Below are 17767 nucleotides of genomic sequence, written 5' to 3' on the forward strand. Positions count from 1 at the left end.
TGTGTGGAATCAGAGGAGATAGGGGAAGCGTTAAATGAATATTTTTCGTCAGTATTTACAGTAGAGAAAGAAAATGTTGTCGAGAATACTGAGATTCAGACTACTAGGCTAGATGGGATTGAGGTTCACAAGGAGGAGGTGTTAGCAATTTTGGAAAGTGTGAAAATAGATAAGTCCCCTGGGCCAGATGGGATTTATCCTAGGATTCTCTGGGAAGCCAGAGCCTTTGTCCTTGATCTTTATGTCGTCATTGTCGACAGGAATAGTGCCGGAAGACTGGAGGATAGCAAATGTTGTCCCCTTGTTCAAGAAGGGGAGTAGAGACAGCCCTGGTAATTATAGACCTGTGAGCCTTACTTCGGTTGTGGGTAAAATGTTGGAAAAGGTTATAAGAGACAGGATTTATAATCATCTTGAAAAGAATAAGTTCATTAGCGATAGTCAGCACGGTTTTGTGAAGGGTAGGTCGTGAGTTTTTCGAGAAGGTGACCAAACAGGTGGATGAGGGTAAAGCAGTGGATGTGGTGTATATGGATTTCAGTAAGGCGTTTGATAAGGTTCCCCACGGTAGGCTATTGCAGAAAATACGGAAGTATGGGGTTGAAGGTGATTTAGAGCTTTGGATCAGAAATTGGCTAGCTGAAAGAAGACAGAGGGTGGTGGTTGATTGCAAATGTTCATCCTGGAGTTTAGTTACTAGTGGTGTACCGCAAGGATCTGTTTTGGGGCCACTGCTGTTTGTCATGTTTATAAATGACCTGGAAGAGGGTGTAGAAGGGTGGGTTAGTAAATTTGCGGATGACACGAAGGTCGGTGGAGCTGTGGATAGTGCCGAAGGATGTTGTAGGGTACAGAGGGATATAGATAGGCTGCAGAGCTGGGCTGAGAGATGGCAAATGGAGTTTAATGCGGAAAAGTGTGAGGTGATTCACTTTGGAAGGAGTAACAGGAATGCAGAGTACTGGGCTAATGGGAAGATTCTTGGTAGTGTAGATGAACAGAGAGATCTTGGTGTCCAGGTACATAAATCCCTGAAAGTTGCTACCCAGGTTACTAGGGCTATTAAGAAGGCATACGGTGTGTTAGCTTTTATTAGTAGGGGGATCGAGTTTCGGAGCCACGAGGTCATGCTGCAGCTGTACAAAACTCTGGTGAGACTGCACCTGGAGTATTGCGTGCAGTTCTGGTCACCGCATTATAGGAAGGATGTGGAAGCTTTGGAAAGGGTGCAGAGGAGATTTACTAGGATGTTGCCTGGTATGGAGGGAAGGTCTTACGAGGATAGGCTGAGGGACTTGAGGTTGTTTTCGTTGGAGAGGAGGAGAGGTGACTTAATAGAGACATATAAGATAATCAGAGGGTTAGATAGGGTGGATAGTGAGAGTCTTTTTCCTCGGATGGTGATGGCAAACACGAGGGGACATAGTTTTAAGTTGAGGGGTGATAGATATAGGACAGATGTTAGAGGTAGTTTCTTTACTCAGAGTAGTAGGGGCGTGGAACGCCCTGCCTGCAACAGTAGTAGACTCTCCAACTTTAAGGGCATTTAAGTGGTCATTGGATAGACATATGGATGAAAATGGAATAGCGTAGGTCAAATGGTTTCACTGGTCGGTGCAACATCGAGGGCCGAAGGGCCTGTACTGCGCTGTAATGTTCTAAAAAAGACCACCCCTCACTGAGTACTGAATATAGTGAAACCATATGTGCCCCATGTGCATTTCCCCAATCGTTTTGAAGGCAAACTGATGATCAGTCAAGTAAGATATTAGTTATAAACAAACAATCTGGTCTAGTTCGTGTGAAATACACAAATGATACTGTATTAATTTTTAACTATTTTATCCTCCAACTAAGAACAAAAATGAATTATACAAACTTTTTTTATTGTCTACTTCACCGTTACCAAGTAATTTCTGACTGGCTCAAATCTTTCCTCCTCCACACACGTTAATGTCACATCCTTTGTCTCTCTCAGCACTCGTCTCGCTGGAGACGAAGTGAGACCTCAATGACTCTTCCAAACTCCAATCAATTGCAACCAGAGAATCACAGCCAAAAGCCTAACCTTTGACCCTGTCCTGGCTCTGTCTCCTGGTTTGGCTCATCAAATTGCCAATCACTTCCTTCATGACTATCACTTCTTTCGTAGTGGGGAGGCTCTGGCAACTAAACTGACGGGTTTTTTTTGTTTGTTCATGGGATATGGGTGTTGCTGGCATTTATTACCCATCCCTAATTGCCTTTGAGAAGATGGTGGCGAGTCATTGCTTTGAACTATTGCAGTCCATGTGGTGTAGGTACATCCACTGTGCTATTAGGGAGGGAGTTACAGGATTTTGACTCGGGGGCACTGAAGAAATGGAAAAATATTTCCAGGTCAGGGTGGTGTGTGGCTTGGAGGAGAACATGCAGTTGGCAGTGTTCCCATGCGCCTGCTGCTCTTGTTCTTTAAGGTGGTAAAGGGCACAGGTTTGGAAGGTGTTGTTGAAGGAGGCTTGGTGAGTCGTTGTATAAGAAATTAGAAATAGGAGCAGGAGGAGGCCTTTCAGCCCTTTGCTCTGCCGTTCAGTGAGATCAAAGCTGATCATCTACCTCAACATCATTTTACTGCACTATTCCCCTATCCTTTGACAGATTTGTACAAAAATAAAAACAATCTCAGTCTTAAGATGCATTTGCATGTTGTAGATAGCGCACGCTGCTGCCACTATGCTCTGGTGGTGGAAGGACTGAAGGTTTAAGATGGAGTGCCAGTCAAGCAGGCTGTTTTGTCCTTGATGGTGTTGAGCATCCTGAGTGGTGGTGGAGTTGCACTCATCCAGGCAAATGGGGAATATCCCATCTTACTCCTGATTTGTGCCTTGTGGATGGTGAACAGGCTCTGGGGAGTCCGGAGGAGTGTTAGTCGCTGCAGAATTCCAAGCCTCTGACTTGCTCATGTAGCCGTAGTATTCATATGGCTGGTCCAGTTAAGATTCTGGTCAATGTTGGGGGATTCAGTAATGGTAATGCTGTTGAATGTCGAGGAGAGGTGATTAGATTCTCTCTTGTTGGAGATGGTCATTGCCTGTCACCTGTGTGACACAAATGTCACTTGGCACTTATAAGCCCAAACGTGAATGTTGTCCAGACCTTGCTGCATATGGGCACTGATTGCTTCAGTATCTGAGGATCTGTGAATGGAGCTGAACACTGTGCAATCATCAGCGAATATCTCCACTTCTGATCTTATGACTGAGGGAAGGTCATTGATGAAGCAGCTCTAGATGGTTGGGCCTACGACACTGCCCTGAGGAACTCCTGCAGTGATGTCCTAGAGCTGAGATGATTGGCCTGCAACATCCACAACCATCTTCCTTTGTGCTGGGTATGACTCCAATTTTACCCTGATTCCCATTGACTTTGATTTTATTAGGGCTGCTTGATGCTACACTTGGTCAAATGCTGCTTTAATGTCGAGGACAGTCACTCTTGCCTCTCATCTGGAATTCAGCTCTTTTGTCCATGTTTGGACCAAGGCTGTAATGAGATCTGAAGCTGTGTTCCTGGCAGAACCCAAACAGAGCATCGGTGAGCAAGTGTTGCTTGATAGTGCTATCAATGACACCTTCCATCATTTCCTCCCTTCCTATTTCGCTCCTTGGTGACACAATCCGAAAACACGTCATTTTCCACGTGAACGCTGCGACACCCAGCTCTACCCCTCCACTGTTTATAAATTGTCAGACTGCTTTCTAACGTCCGTACTGGAAGAACAGAAATTTTCTCCAATTAATATTGGGAAGGCTGAAGTCATTGTCTTCAGCCACCGTCACAAACTCTGCTCCTTTCCTTGGCAACTGTCTGAGGCTGAACCAGACTGTTCACAACCTCCAGGATGAGCTTTCAACCACATATTCTCACTATCACTGATTTGCTAATTTCCACTTCTGTACCATTGCCCGAGTCTACCCCTGCCTCAGCTCTTCTGAAACCCTCATCAGTGTCTTTGTTCCCTCCAGACTTGACTATTCTAATGCACTCCTGCTGCTCTCCCACATTCTTCCCTCTGTAAACTTGAGGTAATTGAAAGCTCTGCTGCCTGAGTCCTAACAAACCTATTCACCACCTGTTAATTTATTCAGGACTGTGGAGTTTTGATGTGATACGTTGGTGATGGCATCGCTTAGCTCTGTCTGTAGCATGCTATTTATTTCTGCTGTCTGTCATGCATGCAGTCCTGTGTTGTAGCTTCACCAGGTTGGCACCTCATTTTTAGGTGTGTCTGATATTTCTCCTAGCATGCTCTCCTACACTCCTTATTGAACCAGGGTTGATCCTCTGGCTTGTTGGTAATGGTTGAGTGAGGGTTATTCCTGGCGATGAGGTTACAGATTGTGGTGGAATATAGTTCAGCTGGTGAAGGCCCACAGCACCTCATGGATGCCCAGTTTTGAGCTGCTAGATCTGTTCTCAATCTGTCCTATGTAACAGTGGTAGGGCCACATAACGAGATGGGGGAATCCTGAGTGTGAAGATAGGATTTTGTCTCCACAGGACTGTGCAGAGGTGACTCCTACCAATACTGCCATGTATAGATGCATCTAGAGGCCTGCTCAGGTCGGGGAAAAATGAACCCGCCCCGTACCCGACGTACCTTACCGGCAGAGCACTTAGTGTGTGTGTCTGGCCTGACCCGACCTGACTCGACCAGGACTGGGCCCAACCCGACACGTCGTCTGGTCCCGTCTGGTTCGGGTCAGGTAGCAGGCCTCTAGATACATCTACATGGGTAGATTGGTGAGGACAAGGTCAAGTAGCTTTTTTCCCTTGTGTTGACACACTCATCATCTGCTGCAATGCCAGACTGGCAGATGTGTCCTCCAGGATTTGACAAACTCGGTCAGTAGTGCTGCTAATGAGGCACTCTCCTGGTGATGAACATTCTGTGCCCTTACTACCCACAGTGCTTCTTTCAAGTGTTTAACATGGAGGCACCTTCCAAACCCGCAACTTTACCAGCTAGAAGGGCAAAGGCAGCAGTTGGGAACACCAGCACCTGCAAGTTCCCCTCCAAGCCACAGACCATCCTGACTTGGAACTATATCGCTGTTCCTTCACCATCGCTGGGACAAAATACTGGAGCACCCTTCCTAACAGCACTGTGGGTGTACCTACCCCACGTGGACTGTAGTGGTTCAAGAAAGCAGCTCACCACCACCTTCTCAAGGGCATGGGTCTCCAGTCAATGTTGAGAACTTCCAGGGCCACTCCCTTCCAACTGTATACCACTGTGGGTGGTGCCCCCTCTGGTGGGTCTGTACTGCCAAATGGACAGGACGTACTGAGGGATAGTGATGGAGGAGCCTGGGACATTGGCTGTAAAGTGTGATTCTGTGAGTGTACCTATTTCAAGCTGTTGCTAGCCTAGTCTGTGGGACAGCTCTCCCAATTTTAGCAGAAGTACCCAGATGTTAATGAGGAGAACTTTGCAGGGTCAACTGGGCTGGGTGTGCCTGTGTCGTGTCTGACTCTAGGTCATTGGCCTGGTGGTCAGTCTGGTTTTATCCTTCGACTTTTTCACAGCAGTTTGATACAACTAAGTAGCATGCTAGGCTACTTCAGAGGAAATTTAAGAGTCAATCACATTGCTGTAGATCTGGAGTCACATGTAGGCCAGATTGAGTAAGGATGGCAGATTTTCTTCCCTTAATGACATTAGTGAACCGATTAGTCAACCAGCTAGGTATTGGACTTTACTCAGTGAATGAAAACAATTCTAACATTGTAGACGTGAATCTCTCTGAAATGGCCACTCTATTTGTCTCAAATTGAGTGCAAGTATGTACAGTTTTGTTTAATTTGTCATAATTTTTTAATGCATCATTTGAAAAGCAGCAATGATAGCCACTTGTCAGGCAGGCCCCCACCTGCCAAGAGTGAGGCACATTAATTTCACCACATGAACATTGATTTTTAAACTGTTACTGGAGTAAAGAAAGAGCTTGTTTTTTAAAAAAAGAACCACCAGACCCTTGACTGGAAAGACATTTGCATATTTACAGACAGTGCTTAAAAGACCAAACCCTGACGTATTCAATCCACAATGGACTTTTGATTACCAGACAGAGGGTGGAGGAGCTCGCATTCCAGGTTGACTGCTAAGTTGGCCGAATACACAAAACAGACGTGGTCAGACCAGTTTAGTCACATGACTAACTGGCTGTTTGAGGTTGGTTTTGAACTTGCCGCAGAGAATTTGAACTCAGAAAGTTGTTCGCGCCTGAATTGAAAAGAGCATCTCCTGGCTGCTTTCATCGCTCTCTCCAGCTTTGGAATCTACTGAAGACACGTGAACCCCAAGAGAGAAAAGTCTCCTACAGCAAACAGGTTTTAAGAAGAATACTGGGGCCCAACGAAAAGCAAGATCTACCTACAATCAAGGGCTCTACAGTGAGCTTGAAGAACCATAACAATGACTCTTCAGATATTGCCTCAAACATTTCCACTTTATTTTCTTCTCCTTTCTGTCTCTATTTGTATGTATGTATCGCGTATGCATGCTAGCGAGGGGCGCCTTGTGTATCCATAGGCGTTAACCAAATTAGAATTTAAGTTTAAGTTTCAACTTCTTTAAACCTAAGAAAGTCTATTTGTGCTGGTTTCTTTGCTTTATAATTGGAAAGCAGTGAACAAGGATTCACCAAGGGGGAGCTAAAAACACGGCGTGTTTAAAATTAAACCCTGTTACAGTAAGACCAGGTGAAGGCTGAAATGGAACCCTAGACCTCTTTCTCACCCGGTCGTAACACTGGATGGGGTTGACCTGCTGCTAGGTAATCTGGTGGGGGTGAAGGTAGCGCCCCTCCCTCTTTCACCCCCACCCACCACCCAAACTAGTGAATGAAAGACCGCAGGAGGTCAGAGGGGCAGTGGCAGGAGAAGATCCGTTGCAGTCTCCCTGAATGTGTAATGAGTGTGGCCATGATCAGACCAGCTCCCCCAGAGGAGACTGATTTGGCACTGCAGGCAGATGACCATGAGGTCTGTCTATCTGAGACTTTCTTTAGAAGATTAGCAGACCCAGGGAATTAGTTAAATAAATCTTCCCTAGCTGTGGCTCAGCAAGCTGACCTTGTATTGAGAGAGTTAGCACTGGTTACCCAGTCGAAAATTGAAGCAGAGGGAGTCCCTGATTGCTACTATTTAAAGAATGAGGTACTGATGAGGAAGTGGAGTTCTCCTCAGACCTGAGAGCAAGGAGTGGACAGTAGTTCACCAGTTAATGGTGCCGCACAGGTACCAGGGAGAAATATTAAGAAGGGCCCATGAGACTACAGTGGCTGTACATGCTGGTATACGAAAGACCAAAGCCCGCATGAGACAGCAGTCTGACTGGCCAAAGCTCCACAAAGGTGTGGTGGAGTACTACAGGAGTTGCCACATGTGCTAGGTTGAGGGGAAACACCAACCTACAATGAAACCTGTACCCCTAAGTCCTGTACTGGGGTTAGGAGGACCCTCCAGCAGAACTGTAAGGGACACCTGCCAAGAACAAAAGGGGACAGGCAGGCACAAGGCTGGTAAAAGATTAGAAAGGGAAGGGGAAAAAGTGACCAACAGGACAGGTTAAAGGAAGTTCAGGAGGAATCCCGGATATAAACCCCTACGGTCAGGTCAGCCAATCCTGAAAAATTTGTGAAGTTAGGCCCCATAGCCTCCTATGTAAATGCAGACACTAGAAGCACCCCACCAGAGTTGCTAACCGTATTCACAAGAACCTGCAGAGACAAAGAAAAACCTCTAGGGTGCAGAGAAACCGTGAGGGTGATGTCTCACCTCGTCGAAGTGCCACAAGGGAGTGCAGTAGAGTCTGCACAAACTCCTGCAGGCAGGAGTGTCCCAGAGCAGAAAGGGGAGATTAGCAAAGAATCCTCCCCCACAGTCAGGGAAAAAGAGAACCACCCATCCCTTGAAGTCAAAAGCTTTTGCATGACTCAGCAAACCACTGAGTGAGTTCAGGGTAGACCCGCCCACTACTGACTCAGCTGAACCAAAAAATTCCAACTTGGGGCTAATTAAATCCGCATCCACCCCGCACCCCCAAACCCGCCTTTTTGCAGACCTCAACAGGAACAAAGAGCCTAGGCAGTGATGGAAATGGGCAAACTGAAGAAAGACTTTCCCAAAGAACTACAGGTTTATTGGGATGCCAAAAAGGGCAGTTTAAAGCAATACTGCTACCAAGAAAAGACAGGCTGTAATAAGTCTTAGGATTTATGAATGAATGTAAACAACAGAGAGAGAGAGATGCATGCTTTTTCTTGTATCTTATATTTTCTCTCTCGACTCTTTTTAATACGCTTTTCTCAAATCGCATTTCATTCCACTGGGTGTGGAGGTGTCATGCAGGCCTGCAGCTGCCAAAAATGAGGCATATTAATTCTGTCATATGAACACTGATTTAAACTGCTCCTGGAGTGAAGAAAGGACTTGTTACAAAATCAGCAGATACTTGGCTGGAAGGACATTTGCATACTAACAGGCAGTGCTTGTGGAGACAAAGGGCTATTCCACAGTCCGCTTAACCCACAATGTATTTTGATCAAACATTGAAGATGTAAGGAAGATCATTCCAGAGACTGCTAAGGTGATACAATCCACAAAAGCCAGGACTGGTTAAACCAGCTGGTCACATGACTAACTGGCTGGTCCAGGGTTTTTTGAACTAGCCACAGAGAGTGTTTGAACTCAAAGACTGTTTGCTCCTGCAGTGAGAAGACCTCTCCTGTCTGCTCCCATCTCTTTCTCACAAGCCTCTGGATCCACTGAGGACACATGTACCACAAGAGAGAAAAGTCTGCTACATCGAACAAGGTTTAAGAAGAATACTGGGCCCCAATGAAAAGCAAGACTTATCTACAATCAAGGACTCTACAGCGAGCTCGAAGAACAGTAACCAAAGCCATCTTCAGATATTGCCTCAAACTTTCCCACTTTATTTCTTCTCTTTTCTGTCTCTATTTGCTTGTGTGCATCGCGTATGCATGCAAGTGTGGGCGCATCATGTAGGCACTAACCTAATTAGAGTTTACACTTAATAAAGTTCACCATCTTTTTTCATTAAACCTAAGAAATTTCTTTGCCTTATAATTGGAATTGGTGAACTAGGATTCACTAAGGGGGAGCTAAAAAAAAATTGATGTGTTTAAAATTAAACCCTGTTACGGTAAAACAGGTGAAGGCTGATAGGGAACCCTAGACCCCTTTCTAACCTGGTCGTAACAATTGTGACTATCCAGTCAGCAGCTTCTGCCGCTTCCATCCCTTCTATTAGCATACTAGGCCAAACTTTCTCTAAAGCTCCCCCCTGCCTAGCCCTGAGCTCTCATCTTTCTCTAGTTGCTCTCCTATCCATACTCAAGCTCATCTTGTTGATGAGACCCATCTCCTGCTCCCTCGCCATATTTCCTCTAAACTGCTGTTGAAACACCTCTCTTGACTACTCCACTGTTGCTAAATTATCATACTGCTTATCCGAAATCCAGTACTGAATGAGCAGAAATGTCCTATTAAATATTGGGAAGCCATTGTCTTTGCTCCCTGTTACAAGCTCCGTTCCCCAGCTACCAATTCCATCCCTTTCTCTTTGGCAATATTTTAGATTTAGAGATACAGCACTGAAACAGGCCCTTCGGCCCACCAAGTCTGTGCCGCCCATTAACCACCCATTTATACTAATCCTACACTAATCCCATATTCCTACCACATCCTCACCTGTTCCTATATTCCCCTATCACCTACCTATACTAGGGGCAATTTATAATGGCCAATTTACCTATCAACCTGCAAGTCTTTTGGCTGTGGGAGGAAACCGGAGCACCCGGAGGAAACCCACGCAGACACAGGGAGAACTTGCAAACTCCACACAGGCAGTACCCAGAATTGAACCCGGGTCGCTGGAGCTGTGAGGCTGCAGTGCTAACCACTGCGCCACTGTGCCGCCCCTGAGGTTGAACCAGATTGTTCGCAATCTTGGTGTCATATTTAACTCTGAGATGAGCTCCCAACTGCACATCTGCGCCATCACTAAGACCGCCTGTCCCACTTCTGCAACGTGTCCCTACTCGGCTGATTTGCTGCTGAAACCCTCATTCGCGCCTTTGTTACTTCTAGACTTGACTATTCCTACGCACTCCCGGCCAGCCTCCAACCTTCTAACCTCTATATGCTTGAGGTCATCCAAAATTCTGCTGCCCTTTTCCTTACTTGCAGCAAGACCTGTTCACCAATCATCCTGGTCCTCACTCATTTACATTGACTCCCAGCTAAGGAACATCTCAATTATAAAGTTCTCATCCATGTTTTCAAATTTCTCCATTGCCACCTCCTTTCCCAGCCCTAATCTCCAGCAGCCCCACAACCCTCTGATATCTGCATTCATCTAATTCTGGCCACTTGAGCATCGCCAATTTTAATACTTCACTGATGGCCGTGTCTTCAGCTGCCTAGGTCATAAGCTCTGGAATTCCCTCCCTAAACCCCTCTGCCTCTCTACCTCTTTACTCTTTTAAGACGTTCCTTAAAACCTACCTCAGACCAAGCCTTTGGACATCTGCCTTCTGACAAACCACCTTATGTGATTTGGTGTAATATTTTGCTTTATAACACTCGTGAAGCACTTTAGGACGCATTATTACATTAAAGGAGCTATATAAATACAAATTGTCATGGGATGTAGAGGATTGGGTAAGGGGGACAAAAAGGCTTATGGCAGATTCAGAGCACTGAAAACAGCAGATGCTCGAGAGGAGTATAGAAATTGTAGGGGGGTACTTAAAAAGGTAAGTAGGAGAGCAAAGAGGGGGCATGAAAAAACACTGGCAGGCAAGATAAAGGAAAATCCCAAAGTGTTTTATAAGCATATTAAGGGCAAAAGGATAACCAAGGAAAGAGGTAGGGCCCATTAGGGACCAAAGTGGCAATCTGTGTGTGGAGCCGGAGGATGTAGGTGAGGTTTTAAATTACTTTTCATCTGTGTTCACTATGGAGAAGGACGATGTAGGTGTAGAGATCAGGGAGGGGGATTGTGATATACTTGAACAAATCAGCATTGAAAGGGAGGAGGTATTAGCAGTTTTAGCAGGCTTAAAAGTGGATAAATCCCCGGCCCAGGTGAGATGTATCCCAGACTGTTATGAGAGGCAAGGGAGGAGATAGCAAGGGACGCGAATTTTCAAAACCTCTGTGGCCACAGGAGCGGTGCCAGAGGACTGGAGGACAGCGAATGTGGTACCATTATTCAAGAAGGGTAGCAAGGATAAACCAGGTAATTATAGGCCACTGAGTCTAACATCAGAGGTCGGGAAAATTCTGAGGGACAGGATTAATCTCCACTTGGAGAGGAATGGATTAATTAAGGATAGTCAGCATGGCTTTGTCAGGGGGTTATCATGTCTAACAAACTTGATTGAATTTTTCGAGGCGGTGACTAGCTGTGTAGATGAGGGTAAAGCAGTTGATGTAGTCGACATGGAATTCAGTAAGGCTTTTGATAAAATCCCGCATGGGAGATTGGTCAAGAAGGTAAGAGCCCATGGGATCCAGGGCAATTTGGCAAATTGGATCCAAAATTGGCTTAGTGACAGGAGGCAGAGGGTGATGGTCGAGGGTTGTTTTTGTGATTGGAAGCCTGTGACCAGTGGTGTACCGCAGGGATCGGTGCTGGGATCCTTGCTGTTTGTAGTGTACATTAATGATTTAGACGTGAATGTAGGAGGTATGATCAGTAAGTTCGCAGAAGACATGAAAATTGGTGGTGTCGTAAATAGTGAGGAGGAAAGACTTAGATTACAGGACTATATAGATGGGCTGGTAAGATTGGCAGAGCAGTGGCAAATGGAATTTCATCCTGAGAAGTGAGGTGATGCATTTTGGGAGGACTAACAAGGCAAGGGATTATACAGTGGATGGTAGGACCCTAGGAAGTACAGAGGGTCAGAGGAACTTGGTGTACTTGTCCACAGATCACTGAAGGCAGCACAGGTAGATAAGGTGGTGAGGAAGGCATACGGGATACTTGCCTTTATTAGCCGAGGCATAGAATATAAGAGCAGGGAGGTTATGATGGTGTATAAAATGCTAGTTAGCCCACAGCTGGAGTACTGTGTACAGTTCTGGTCGTCTCACTATAGGAATGATGTGATTGCACTGGAGAGGGTGCAGAGGAGATTCACCAGGATGTTGCCTGGGCTGGAGCATTTCAGCTATGAAGAGAGACTGGATAAGCCAGGGTTGTTTTCCTTAGAGCAGAGAAGGCTGAGGGAGGACCTGATTGAGGTATACAAAATTATGAGGGGCATTGATAGGTTAGATAGGAAGAAACTTTTTCCCTTAGCGGAGGTGTCAATAACCAGGGGGCATAGATTTAAGGTAAGGAACAGGAGGTTTAGAGGGGATTTGAAGAAAAATGTTTTCACCCAGAGTGTAGTTGGAATCTGGAACACACTATCTGAAGGGGTGGTAGAGGCAGGAACCCTCAACATTTAAGAAGTATTTAGATGAGCACTTGAAACACCATAGCATGCAAGGCTAAGGGCCAAGTGCTGGAAAATGGGGTTAGAATAGATAGGTGCTTGATGGTCAGCATGGACACGATGGGCCGAAGGGCCTGTTTCTGTGTTGTATAACTCTGATTCTAAGTTGTTGTTGATACTAAGTTCTATTACTTGCCCTTTTATTTACGGAAGAGTGTTGTTGGGGTGTGGTATTGAATAGGACCTGAGCCATGTAAGAGCATCAATTCAAGTGTTCATTCAGCTGGTGCCTGCTTGCATTTTCTAGAGATTCAGCCCTGATGCAGATCTGGGCTGGAGTGATTGGCTGGAACTTAGTCCCCAAATGCTGTTGAAGTTTTTCATTTATGTTGGAATGCATGAGATGCCAATCAGTTTCCAAGAGATGTTTATATTTCTTTTTGTGCTGGGAATAAATTATTAGCCAGTTCTTTTAAATGCCTCACTTCTGTAGTAATCCAAGAAAGGCCTATTGTAATCAACTGTCGTGTTTCATTTGCATGTACTGTTTCAACACAATCATGTTAATTCCAGAATCATAGATTACTTTCAATGAGTATTTATTAAATGCTGAGTTAGATAACTTTTGTATTAAATGTGAAATGTTACAGCAGGATTTTGTGTTTAATCTTTATTTGAATGGTGAATATACGTTTTGTATTTCAGGTACTTCATGAACCATTAATTGATGAAGATCCGCTCTTCATTGCCACGTGTACAGACCGGGAATTACGTAAAAGGAAAAAGCGGAAGTTTAGTCTTTGGGTCAGGCAATGTGCAGCAACAGGCTACATCTGCCAGGTGATATTGAAAATGTTCTCTACTCTGTAACCAAATATTAAGGCCCATTTTAGTATTTTTGCATGAGACATAGTTTTAAATAGCTAATTACCTCATTTAAAAAAAAAAGCTTGCATCTTGCACCTCTCTGCCCACTTCACTAACTCTTCTCGTGACACTTCTGCCATGTGTTTTGCCCAGCCCCTCGCTTTTATGTCTTCAACAATTTTTCAGCTTGTGCTCCCTATGCCCAATCCCAATCATCTCTTTAGACTGAGCGCAGAAGTGGACCAAGCACTGGCCCCAGGGCACAACCCTTCTACAATCCAAGCTCCATCCTAACTCTATCCTAACTCTGTTCCCTTTCTGCCAACCAATTTTCAATCTATGCTGCTGCGTTTCTTCTTGCACAACTGAATGTTTTTAACAAGCCTCTTTTGAGACACCTTAATGAATATTTTGTGACAGTCTGTATTGAATACTTAATTTTTTCTCGCTGCTGATAAATCTTGTGTATTTCCAGCATCTCTATTGCAGTGAAGTAATAGTTTAATTAGCACCAGTAATGTTGTGACTCAGCTGGAGGCAATCTACATCATTTAATGTCTGTCTAATTTGCGGAATATAGCACGAGCAAGATGCCGTGCAAGCCTCCTTGTGTGAACTGATCCATTCAAGCGATTTGATTTGCTTGTTACTCGTTCTTTATTGCTACTATTTATTTTATTTGATTTGTTCATGTTTGTAATGTAAATGCAGCCTGAATTAGGTGTTGGGGCCCAACTTGAGAGAGAAGCAGAGAGATGGTGCCTGGCATAGGGTACTGTACTCCTTTATTCATACAGGGGCCAGGCTTCAGTGGGGAGGAGGGGGAAAAGGAGATCCGAGAGGTGGAAAGAGTGGGGGCACAGAGAGGGCGAGGGAGTGGGGGGGGGGGGGGGGGGGGCTGCGGCGAGGGGGGAAGGGAGTGGGGGGGGGGGGATGCTGCGGCGAGGGGGGAGGGAGCAGAGAGAGGGAAGTGGGAGAGCGAGCAATCAAGATCACTCCTGACAATGGACTTCTATCCGGAATACTCCGCATTGCTACAAGTGTGCAGGGAAACATTGACTACTTGTGCAAGCAAAAAAATGCCAAGTGTCTCAGTAAATTGGTGTCCAACATAGTGGGCAGAAAGAAAATCAATAAATTAGTCTTCTCATTTAAAGCTTCTTCACAAAAATGCACCTTTGTTGTTGTTTTAATTAATAGTAAGATAAATGTTTAATGCCTTTATCTTTCCAAAATTGTCTCACCAGTCCCCTATGTAAGACAAAAATTGTAATGTGCCTGTCCCACCCCGTGAAAATGTTGGGCACCCCTTCTTCAAGCCTTTAACCTTGTGTTAAAATTACCTAGCAGCAAAAGTAATTCGCATTGCATACAATATTGCTTGCTAGCTAGCTAATACTGTTGTGCTGCTCTCCATTGATATTTGTATGCTTAGCTATTTTATTTATAGGGAGAAATATGTTTTAAATTGGACTGTTTCGAAGGCGTTAGATTGGATATATACTTTGTATACAGATTAATCACCCCCATATCCGTGGCTGAGTTAATAATTGTCAAATGTCTGTGGTGCAACATGTCCCCTGACCACAACCTTTGTAGGCAGTGCATTTCAGATCATCATAACTCGCTGCATTAAAAAAGAATCTGCTCAAATCCCCTCTGGTTCTTTTACCAATTCTTAATCTGCATCCTCTGGTTACTGGCGCCCCCTGCCAGTGAAAACAGTTTCCCCTCTCTATCTACTTTACTGCAGTCATTCATATTTGTGAAATACCCTACTATTCCCCTCCACCCCCCTTCCCTGCACTGCTGATCCAACTTTTTTTAAATGATTCCATGTTTTTTGTGTCCTGTGACTCTAGCACCTTTCCAGGAGTAGTGACTGTAGGGGGAACAAAGCAAAAACTAGTTTTAGCAGTAAACTTGAATGTTGGGTGGGAACTGAGAGCGTACAATATTCAGTGCCTGGGACCCATTTTGGGAATAACTGGATTTGCAGCTTGCAGTAAAAATGATAGGGCTGTACCTTCCATAGGATCGGCTGTAATGAAATGTAGGCTTTTATTTTTAAATTTCTAATCCATTGGTGTTGAGTGTGCTGGTTTAAAAGAAAAACATAAATGTGTGGCCCAGAACGAAAAAGGAAGCGTATTACTACACTTAAGGGACTGCATTAATAAGAGATTAGCACACTTTAAGATAATCTGTTATGACAAATGGAGGAGGCGGAGAAGGTGCATTTTTTTTTGTATTGTGACGAAATGGAATTTCTTGTGACACAAATGGAGAAGAATCTTAAAACCCAATGCTGTTCTGTAAACAAACATGTTAAATATGTTCTGTCATCTTGCTTTCCTTTTCCATTTTAGGTTTATGTTAATTTGAAGGAAGGAACAGCCTCAGATGGGCTGGATACTTTGAAGAACAGACCACAGCTCCACAGTCTTGTGGCGAAAAGCCTTTGCCAGAATTTGACTGGAAAAAACTACATCATATATACTGGTCCCAGCATCACTAGCTTAAATCTTTTTGAAGAGTTTGAGAAAAAAGGTTTGTAGTAAAAAGCGTGAAGTACTGTGGGTGGTGCAGAACTATTTGGAATAGCTGTATGAAGCAACTTTGGAAATGTTAAAAGGATTGCTTCAGTGGACATGCAATTTGGCCTTTGTTGCTGGGTCCCTCAAAATAAATTTCTTCATTTATGTTCAGTCACAGATTTTAGCGGTTTTAATAAGCATTGTAAAGAATGTAAGATGCGATAAGTTTGGCAAATTAACATAATTTTTCTTCAAGTTCTGACTTTTCTTCCCTGCCTAAATTTGCCTTGAAAGCACTAACTTGCTGCAATGCCATTTCGTGGTCACTAGCTCCCTCTGATATCTTGCCCATTGCATGAATGTTGGTAGCTTTTTTTGATCATGGCCAAGTCTGTCATCTTGTGACATCCACACATTCATTTACCAGCAGAAGTCACTAGACAGGAATCGAGAGTGGGAACCTTGGCTGATGCTGGGATTAGTTTTCTTTCTCCTCCATCCCCCAGGGCAGGTTGCTGACATTAGTTGCTCTATCCTAACTGAGACTAGTTAGCTCATTACAGAGTGGGGTATTAAACCTGCATCTGTCAGTGTTGTGTGCAGCTTCGTCCTGGATGGTGCCTTCGTTCACAAGGACAGTGGAATGCACTTCTGAATGAGGTGGAATGTCAATATTGTAACCTCATCTCAGAGTCAGGATGGTGTAAACCATGAAATGAAGCTCAAGATGGTTGTAAAACTTAACTGAACCCAAGTGTGAAATTACTGCCTAAAGTCATCTTTCAATCTGGATTTTGTATTGTGTATAATGTGGAGCTGATGGCAACTTACATTGTAATCACTTTTGCCATCTGTTGTATAATTTATATACACCGTGATGTCAGGTAGTAAAATGATCAAGCAGTTTTTGCAAAGAATGTGTGGGTGTTGCCAATGGTCAGCCATTCTGCTAACATCTGATATCCTGACTGAAAATTATAATTCTGATGTGATCTTGTGGTCCAAATTTAATCTGGTTACCTGGAACTAGCACTGCTGTCCAATTGGGTACAATGGGATAAGTTAGGGACATAATAAATACAGCTTGTAAGTTTTTTTTTTTGCCAACAAAGTACCTATAGACTTGTTGCAAGTACTCTTCCTATCTCTCCTTTCCTGTATGGATAATTATTGTCTCCCTCTTAGGGAAAAAAGACTGCTCATACTTTTGAGTATTTACCCCTCCGGATTCTTAGATTGGGTCCTGGTCCCCAGGGACTTCGTTCTACGGAAAATTATTTTCTTTCTTTTCATACACAGGATGTCTTATTATAATTCTGTCTTGTTCAGTATTAGTACTTTGCTTTGTTCCCTGTGTGCATGTGTTCTCCTGTCCAGTTTTAGTATTGTGGATGAGACATGTTTGTACACATAACATCCAGAGGCATTTGTAACTATATTCGTAACATCAATAGTGTTATTTATGGCAGCTTAATCCTGACCTTTGGGTTTCAATCAGTAAAGCGCATCTTCTCATAAATAGATATCTTTAATAACTGGTCCAGTTATTGTGTGGTTGTTTCATTTGGAATTGTATTGTTTCCCTTCTTACAGGGATTTATTGTTGTGGACTTCTGAGCTCCAGGAAGAGTGACTGTACGGGACTGCCACAGTCGATGCTAGTTAACCCTGAGATTCCACAGGTTCGGGGCCAATACAGGGTGAGAATGAAAGGAAACATGTCCCTAATCAGCTGGTCCAACAAAGGACAGTTCTACTTTCTCACAAATGCTTACTCTCCATTCAAAGAAGGCAAGTGCTTGTACAACATTTGTACCCCTGTTACTAGGGATATTCAAAATAAAT

The 17767-nt window shown here is 44.2% G+C and overlaps 1 protein-coding gene across 2 annotated transcripts in view; it reads left to right on the forward strand.

The window, feature by feature from the left end:
• The window catches only part of pgbd5 (piggyBac transposable element derived 5), a 77082-nt gene that overhangs the window by 44381 nt on the left and 14934 nt on the right, over window positions 1-17767 (forward strand). For both annotated transcript variants that reach the window (XM_068020197.1, XM_068020196.1), the window contains exons 3-5: window positions 13224-13358; window positions 15755-15935; window positions 17516-17713. In XM_068020197.1, coding sequence (XP_067876298.1) covers window positions 13224-13358; window positions 15755-15935; window positions 17516-17713 — 514 coding nt within the window. The remainder of the gene's footprint in view (window positions 1-13223; window positions 13359-15754; window positions 15936-17515; window positions 17714-17767) is intronic.

Source organism: Heterodontus francisci, chromosome 3, assembly GCF_036365525.1.
Source record: "Heterodontus francisci isolate sHetFra1 chromosome 3, sHetFra1.hap1, whole genome shotgun sequence".
Lineage (NCBI taxonomy): Eukaryota > Metazoa > Chordata > Chondrichthyes > Heterodontiformes > Heterodontidae > Heterodontus > Heterodontus francisci.